The 9334-nt window shown below is 37.1% G+C and overlaps 2 protein-coding genes across 2 annotated transcripts; one reads left to right on the top strand and one right to left on the bottom strand.

Moving 5' to 3' along the window:
• The first annotated feature begins 787 nt into the window (after positions 1 to 787).
• Positions 788 to 2627, top strand: LOC104243194 (uncharacterized). The gene is made up of 3 exons (XM_009798348.2): positions 788 to 1170; positions 1493 to 1634; positions 2340 to 2627. The coding sequence occupies exons 1-3, from the start codon at positions 860 to 862 to the stop codon at positions 2421 to 2423; spliced, it is 537 nt and encodes a 178-aa protein (XP_009796650.1). The 5' UTR covers positions 788 to 859; the 3' UTR covers positions 2424 to 2627.
• On the bottom strand, positions 2597 to 5231 carry LOC104243193 (COMPASS-like H3K4 histone methylase component WDR5B). Its single transcript, XM_009798347.2, has 3 exons — positions 4382 to 5231; positions 3290 to 3600; positions 2597 to 2896 (listed from the first exon to the last, which is right to left on the bottom strand). Exons 1-2 carry the CDS (start codon positions 5027 to 5029, stop codon positions 3313 to 3315), a joined length of 936 nt encoding a protein of 311 aa, XP_009796649.1. The 5' UTR covers positions 5030 to 5231; the 3' UTR covers positions 2597 to 2896; positions 3290 to 3312.
• Positions 5232 to 9334: the final 4103 nt, after the last annotated feature.

The raw sequence follows: 9334 nt of genomic DNA, 5'->3' as shown, positions 1-9334 counted from the left end.
ATAAATATTTGCACTTAATAATGCTTAAGTGAAAAAAGAAAAGAAAAGAGGAAAAAAAAAACACTCAGTAAATATTAGACCAAGGGACCAATGAATTTATTTTTCTCGGATAGTTAAACTTAAAAATAAAAAATTCATAGAGAGGTGCACTGGTTCATTCATCTATTCAAATTTAACTAGAGGTTTTAGATTCAAATTGTGAAAATACATTTTTCGACACCTATCCGATATGAATACAAATTATTCGAAATAATTGAATTCAAATACCAAATGATTAATGGATCGTTTGGTAGGAGGTATTAGAAAAAATAATGCAAGTATTAGCGCTATGTATTACTAATACCTTGTTTAATACATTTTTTCAACCTGTGTACAACTAATGTCCGTATTAGTTATACATCATACTTGGTATTATCCTATGTATAAGTAATGCATAGAAAATCATTGCATTAATAATACCAAGGCTATTAATGCATGCATTAGTATGGTTAAAGACAAAATTATTCTTAAAGTCCCTTAAAGTTAGAGAATATGGAGGTCATTTTTGTAAATAACTATTTTTCTTAAAAATTATGAAATGCATTATAATTTTTAATACACCACACCAAACAATAGATAAAAAATAATAACTGCATAACTAATGCTTGCATTATTAACTCATGCATTACTAATCTCTACCTTACTAATATATCTTATTCCGCATTATTCTTATACACCGTACCAAGCGACCCCTAAATGTGAAAAAAGAAAGAACATACAAATAAATTGGAAGCACCGTAGCGGGTACAATTCGGGCGAGCCCAAATAGAAAAAGAGATGATTTTTTGTCGGAACTGGATAGAGCTGAGGAAACAAAAGGATGACAGTAGCTCAAAGTATCTCTTCCTCCATTCTTCTGCCGCTGCTTTCACCTGCACCGCCGGTTCACTGCTTTGCTCGTTCCCAGCTTTCCGATTCTAAGTTCTCCTCAAAACTTCAGTCAATTGCCATTTCCTCTCACAAATTTTCTAAACGTTCAAGGACAAGTACTTCACTTCGTGGAATCAATTCTAATGACCCAAAAGAGGACTCAGCGTTCTTCGACGAAAACGGCGTCGTTGAGGATATGGACAGCTATCTCAATTATCTTTCCCTAGAGTATGATTCTGTCTGGGACACCAAGCCTTCCTGGTAATTTTTCACAATTACATTTACCTTTGTCTAATTCGTTGTTTCGCCATTTCTTCGTGATTTTTAACTTACAATTTTTGGATTATGCGACTCAAACCTAAGGTTTCTCTGTCAAACTTTTAACTTTAATGAAGAAGCGAACCTTAATTGAGCCTTTGACAACAATGCAATTGAACATGGAGCCTTTTGCTGTTTGTTACCACAAGGATTAGAATTTATATTCCACCTTTAGTTTTCTCCTCTATATCTGCACTTTCACATGTTTAATGATTAGATTTCTCTGTATGCTCTCTGCAAAATTTGAATACTCTTTTCATGGTAGGTGTCAACCTTGGACAATAACTCTCACCGGAGCGGTGATAATTAGCTTGAGCTGGCTGATTTTACACTCGGCTGTAGCCACTGCAGTAGTGATGACTATAATTGGGGCATGGTGGTACATCTTTCTTTATTCTTACCCCAAGGTAAATCTGTTTTTCTTTTTATCTATTACTCCACTGGTTTTGACTAACTCGATATTGCTATGACCAATATCTTTGTGATTAAATCTGCATTAAATACAGCTAAATTTGCAAAATTCATAGTAGATGCTTTTGCTCTAATCGGCGCCCTATACTTGGAAGCTACTGAGAACAAGGGTTATTTAGTGCAGTCATCTCTGTAATATTTTGTGAAATCATCTCTGTATCTCCCAATTGCACAAGCAATTTTAATGATACAGTGAGCCACGCTCCCTTATATTGCTCCTCTCTTCTTGTCGACTAAGATATGATATCATGTTTGGTTCCTTAATATTTCTCAACACCTACCTGAAGGATTTTGCATAAGTTGCCTATCTGAGGATTTTGCATAAGTTTTTTCTGTTGGATGGAGCAGGTGGAAGATTGTTTGCGGCAATGCATGCACATGTTACATCCATTGTTGCTTTGATCTATATCTTAATAATTCTGTCGTGTTTAGCATTTGATGGCGAATTAGGTTTATTTGAACAGACTGCTTTGGATCAATCTCAACACTAACCATGAAACGGCTGAATGGTTTACTTTTGCATGTTGGGATTGTAAGATCACTTTGGTTTCTTAAATGGATAAACTGGAGGTGTCATTTAGTTTTTAATTGCAATAAACACATTTGCTATACACCTAACCAAGATCGTTAATTTTCTGCAGTCATACTCAGAGATGATTGCGGATAGAAGAAAGAGGGTGACAAACGGTCTGGAAGATACATATGGAGCGAGAAAAGGCCAGTAATGCAAGGGACACAACTGAGGAGCAATATGGACGTTGATTCATCTTGCAGTATTTGCATTTCTAAACTGTGGGTCACATGACACAATGAGGAGATCAATGTTCATTATAATAACCTAACTTTTTGCCCTTGCTGTAAATGTTATCACTTATCAGACCCTGTAGGACTCCTCATATGAATGAAACAAGATCATTCTTCTATTCATATATTTTAACCTCTCTACACGAAATGTTTCTCCCTCAAAATTCTGGAGGACTGGCACCATCTAGTTTCTCACATATAAAGAAGAAAATACAATAGCCAGTTTTTTATTAAAGTAAAATTGTCTGGCATCAACTTCCAGAGTATGAGATAACTGGACCATTCATACACACACAAGACTCGCTGCCATGATAACACTGCCATCTGTTACGCCCCTCCAAAACAACCAGGTTATGCAAAGTAGCTAGTACAAGCGAAAGTCCTTGGACAAAACCTACAAGTTAAGTACACAATATGAAACAGCTGGAAAAATCTTGAATGATATACCTTCAAGAGAAATGAAACTATAGAATTGACATACAGATAATCCATCTTTTGGCTACTGTAAAATTATTATACTTACACAGAAAGAAGAATAACCGAATGGATGATTTTTTCCATTACCATTCAACTAAATCTATGAGGTAAAGGCTGCACTCAATGTTGGGAAAAGCCAAAGTTAATAAGTGAAAAATTACACAAATGAAATGATTTAAGCACCAGAAAAATCAAATGAAAGTTGTTTCTTGTTACTAAAAAATTCATATGTTAATGAAGATTCTGATGCAAAGTCAATATCAATCATAAGTGCAACAATTTATGTATTTGTAGGATAGAAGGAGCTAACCTATACATAGTCGAGGACATTCATTAGTCTTGTACCCAAACCCTCACTGTCCTGTCATTATCTAATCCAGCTGAGACAATCATGTTTTCTGTGGGATGGCAAGTTACCGAAATGACGGTATCAGTATGTCCTTCAAGTTTCTGCAGCAAATTTTTCCCTTGCAAATCCCATATATAGACACATCGGTCCTCTGAGCCGCTTACAATATACTTCCCATTCGTGACGGAAAACGTTGAAGTTATGCAGTACACTCTGTTCACATGGCCTGCATAAACCTTTAAGAATTTCCCAGTAGAATAGTTCCATAGCTTCTGTACTCGGGGACAATAAAAAAGAAAGCCCAAGTTAACATAATTGAATCAAGTCGAATTGTCTGTGCTTAAAAGGAAATTGTATCACGAAATGGTGCTCCAAAAGGTTTAGTTGTTGTTCGATACTACCACACTAGCAACAACGCCTCAATCCCAAACTAGTTAAGGCCAACTATATGAATGCTCTATAGCTATTTCACTTTTATCCGAACCCAGTTTATTGCAAAACTTGTAAATAATTTGTCTTTGTCTTTAAGGCATTAGAGGTTATCTAAGGTTCTCTAGATCTCACACTTATCCTTATTCAAACTTGATGCAAGTGTTAACACTAGCCACTAGGCTACTTATAGAAACAACTTAGCCTTAATTCCAACTAATTGGTAGAAATTCTTCGACCTGGTGTTCAACTTCCTGTCAATAACCATCACAGAATTTCCGTTGAGCCCTAGAAACCAAGTCAAATGAACAAAGACGCCAACTTTATCAGCTCACAACCTAGATAGTATTACCTGCTAATCTCTCTATTTAAATTGCGCAGAATTCCGTTAAAGGTAAATCATAAACAGACACGAAATCAGTACTCCCTCTGTCCCAATTAATGTGAAGGTGTTTGAATGGTACAAAGTTTAAGAAATAAAGGAAGATGTTTGAAAATTGTAGTTAAAACAAATCATAGAAAACTGTGTGGGTAGGGTAGAAATCATCTCATACTGACTAAAAAGGAAACGAAAGACGGTAGGAGGGAGTAAAAAGAACTTGGAAATAATGCTTGAATACTTACAAGATTATCCTCAAGGGTGGCAACAAGAATAAACTTGCCGTTAGGGGAGAACTTGGTGAAGGAAACAGCTGGAACTTTATCATCAATAAGAGTCTTAAGGCACACCCCAGAAGCCGTATCCCAAATTTTACATGACCCATCATGACTCCCCGAAACAATCAACGAGCCATCCCTGTTAAAATGGACCGACGTAACCGGCATCGAATGAGCCAGAATCACATTGGACTTGCCCGTTTTCACATCCCAGACCCGAATTGTCTCATCAAACGAACCCGAAACTATGAGATTCGACTGTGGGTTGAAATTAACGCAGAAGACGAAGCCGGTGTGTCCACGTAGGGTTTTGACGCACTCGGCGGCGCGTGCATCCCAAATACGGAGCGTGCGGTCGTCGGAGGCGGAGCAAATATAACTGGAATCAGATGACCATGCTAGGTCGGAAACGCCTTCGGAGTGGCCGACGAGACGAGAGAGCTGGTTTAGGGTTTGTGTGGACCAGACGATTAGGGTTTTGTCCAAGGAGGCGGAGGCGAAGAGCTGGCCGTTGTTGGAGAACTTCACGCAAGAGACGGCGAGCGTGTGGCCCGTCAGAACTTTTTTCTGTCGGTACGGTTGGTACGGCGGCGGCTGGTTGTTGTTGTTCGACATTGGAATTCCGGCCGCGGCACCACTACGCTACCCCCTGCCCTCCTTTTATACTAGCTTCGTTTTGCTTTCTGAGAATGTTCTCATATAGATGTTGAAACTATGAAATGGGTGCACCAAATTTAAAGCTTTGACTAATATATTTAACGGGGCAAAAGGAAAAATATATAGAATGAGCAGCAAAGAAATATTTTCATGTTCATTCAAATTTTTTTGGGAAACTACCAGCAATAAATAGTCCATTATAAAAATTAGGTAATTCATAAAAAATTACTAATATTAGCCAAATAACTATTTGTGACAAAAAAAATCAAATTTTTACTTTTTTTTGAGTGAATATTATTAGAATAGATTAAGTACATCTTAAGGAGCTTGAATCTCAATTTTGGGTTTGAGCTGGTTTTAATTGAAAATTCGAAGTAAAAAATTGCACATGAAAAAAAAATGATATGTGTATCACACTATGTATTATTTGTGTATCACATATGTATCATATTTGCTTCAATTGTGTATCACATGTATATCCATGTATACCTGTGTCTGAGATATGTGCGTGATCAATTTTTTTTAAACACGACTTAATTACGAATTTTGATACAAAACTAGTCCAAATCATCAACAATCTTCCTCAAATTTTGTATATTGACTTATCTATATAATTTCAATGAATTTCAACTATTCCCATTGAAAAAAATTCCCTTTTTGCTTAGATTTTTGGAATATTTTTTTTGTATTTCATCACCTTATTTGCTACCTCATCCACGAAATTTCCTTTCCGTCTTACATCAAATGTTGCTAATCACGCTTAAAAATATGAAATGTGATTTTTGCATGTGATTTTTTGAGAGAAAGAACCTTATTTATTTGATTTTTTAATTTTTATTAGTGCTTGACTAGTTTTGGTAAGTCTATGACTAATGACTAGAAGTTGGTAAGTTGAGACTTATTTGGGACATTTGTATAAGTTTCCCAAATTTTTTTATCTGCATAGTCTATAATCAACTAAATGTTCACGCAGGGGCGACTCAACAGATCTTGTGGCCTAAGGTGAAATCATACTGAGAGGTCTTTAAATTTATTTTATAAAATTTTTATACTAACAACAAAATTTGCTTTCTCAACATTTAGACAAAAAATCGAATTTCTAAAAAAAAAAAGGGGAAGAAGAGCACAAAGAATAAAGTTGTAACGACCCGACCAGTCGTTTTGAGCTCTAGTGCGTTGTTCGGTGATTTGAGGCCTGAGTAGCTTCACTTTATGTAATATGACTTGCATGTGTAGTCGGAATTGAATTTCGGGAAGTTCGGAGTTGATTCAGATGGAAAATTCTCATTTCGGAAGCTTTAAGTTGGAAGAGTTGGCCAAGGTTTGACTTTTTAGTAAACAACCTCGGAATCAAGATTTGAAGGTTCCAATAGGTTCGTATGATGATTTCGGACTTGGGTGTATGTTCGGGTTAAGTATCGAGTGGTCTGGGAGTATTTCGGCGCTTATTGTGAAAGTTGACAATTCGAAGGTTTTAGAATTTTCTAAGTTTGGTTTGAAATGGGTTTTGGTGTTATCGATGTCCATTTGGGATTTTGAGCCTTGGAATAGGTTCATATCGTGATTTATGACTTGTGCGTAAAGTTTGGCGTCATTCCAGAATGTTTACGTGTAATTCAGACGCGTTCGTCGAAGTTTGAATGTTTGAAAGTTAAAAGGAGGATTTGATCGTCGATTCATGGTTTTGATGTTGTTTGGTGTGATTTGAGGCCTCGAGTAAATTCGTGTTATGTTTTGGGTGGGACTAGTTTGTGTAATTGGACGTGGTCCCGGGGCCTCGAGTGTGTTCAGTTATGTTTGGGTTGTATCGCGCTCTTATTTGATATTTCAATGTCGTTTCTTTGGACATAAAGGGTACCATATTGAAAAAGCGACATATGCTTTGTGATTGGATTGAACCATTAGATCCGTATTGTAATTACGAAACCATAGAAACAAGAATCATCGAGTTCCGAGGTCGCATGAGAGAGTTATGCGCATTTTCGTGCCGGGAAAGAATGTTGGTTTCTGGTACGGACTTTGTTCTTCGCGAACGCAAAGAAAAAAATTTGGGATGACCGGTCAACGCGAAAAATTTCTCTTCGCAAACGCAAAGGTGTCCGGCGAAGGCGAAAAACAAAAATCACCTGGACAGTGTTATAAATGGACAGACCGAGCATTTTAGTATTTTGAGCATATCTTGAGTTCTAGAGCTCTGTTTGAAGTAATTTTTGTGGCGTTGTTCTCGTCTCAACAAGGGGGTAAATATATGACCTTTTTTTGGATGTATTTCCAGGATTATTTTTGTTGGTTATCATTTTTATCCGTGTTTGGATTGTCGAAATTGGTGTTTTGAGCCTCAAAGTTATGAGATGGTATATTCTTGATTTGAGAATCAATTCATGGGCAAAATTGGATGATTTTAGGAATATAAACTATATAAGTTATGGGTAATAATTATTTTCGAAATCCGGGCACATGGGCCCGAGGTTTGATTTTATTGACTTTTCGAGCGGAGTTGGGAATCATTATAAATTGTTAAATTGTAAGCATTGGAGTATATTTTGATTGATTTACACATTATATGACTAGTTTCGGAATGTTTAGCTTTGAGTTGTGGTTTTAGAGAGGCGTTGGAGCCGGTTGTGGAACTTCGGGGCGAGGTAAGTCTCATGTCTAACCTTGTGAAGGGAAACTACCCCCTAGACGATGTAATTGTTATGTGCTACTAGTTGTGGGTGCTACGTATGCACGAGGTGACGATAGTCCGTACGTAGCTAAAGCATGTTTATATCCGGTAGACTTAGGACTTAATCATATAATATTTGAATTATTTGAACTCACTCTGTTGGCTTAATTAATTGAATTTATAATTAAAATTGATATATATATATATATATATATATTAGGCTGAGCCTTATCACCTTGAGTTGTTGGCAAGTTATTTGAGAAAAGGTAAAGGTTATATTCACTTTGTGCTCATGTATTGTATTGTAAGTACGTGTCTCGTAATTCGATAACTTCCTTCTTTTCTTGTGGAGAGGGCCGAACAACTCGACAGTGTAATAGATGCATCTATGGTTCGTGCCTCTCGACCCTCGGCAGTGTACATATTATTCTGGATCGGGCAGTACGACCTCAACATAATTGTGTGTTATATTACTAGTCGTCCGAATATTGATGTTATATACATATAATATCCTCACAATTGGTTTCTCAACCTCTCTTAGTCATTAACCTCACAGCCTCTCGGGCACAATGATAGAAGGTAGGGGTCTCAGCCCAAACAATCCTCGCATTTAGGAATAGAGTGATAAAACCAGTTTTAATCATTTAAACAGGTAAAAACATGACTGAGGGTATGGTTTTCAAATAAGTAAAGTGCGGAAGAATAGTCAAAATTCCCCTAAGGGTTTCTACAGGTCGACACAAGGCCCCAGACATGGCATAGAACCCATAATACAGTATAAAAGACTGAAATACGGAATAATGTAAGATTTCCAAGTCAAATACGCGGCTTAATAGTCGCTATGGGACAGACTAAGTCACAATCCCTACTGGTGCACGCCCACACGCTTGTCACCTAGCATGTGCGTCACCGCTCTAATCAAATCAAGTCAAATACCGGTGTTTTGTACCCTCGGTTCTAGATTTACAATGGTTACTTATCTCAAACCGGTGAAAATACTACTCCGCGACACCTTTTCCCCTCAAATCGGCCTCCGCTTGCGTCGAATCTATCTAAAATCAGAACGAATACATCACAATATGCTAAGGGAACAATGTCCAAGCGAAAACAATCGAAAAATACCAAAAATCCCAAAATTAGCAAAAACACGAGCCCCGGGCCCACTTCTCGAAACTCAGAATTTTTTACATCAATATATTCCTCATCTCCCCATGAGTCCATACATATCAAGAATACCAAAATCGGAGTTCAAATGACCCTTTAAATCTTCCATTAAAGGCCTCTTAAACTCAAGCCCTAATCCTCCATTTTTAGCCCTTTAATCCCATTAATTACAGCCTTAATTCATGAAATTCTACCATATAAATGTGTTTTAAGTCCAAAATCCTTACCTCAACGAAGTCTCTTTGATTTCTCTCTTCAAAATCACCCAAAGCTTCCAATTCCGAGTTCAAAAATGGTTAAACCCTTCAAATATCGCGAAGGAAGGAATATATACATTCTGCCCAGTCCTTTTCGCATCTGCGGTCCCATAACTGCTTCTGCAGTACCGCATTTGTGGCCATTAGTCCGCTTCTACGGAAGTCACTTAAAAG

This window comes from Nicotiana sylvestris, chromosome 9 (genome assembly GCF_000393655.2).
Source record: "Nicotiana sylvestris chromosome 9, ASM39365v2, whole genome shotgun sequence".
Classification (NCBI taxonomy): domain Eukaryota; kingdom Viridiplantae; phylum Streptophyta; class Magnoliopsida; order Solanales; family Solanaceae; genus Nicotiana; species Nicotiana sylvestris.
This window is presented reverse-complemented; position numbering and strand designations above follow the sequence as displayed.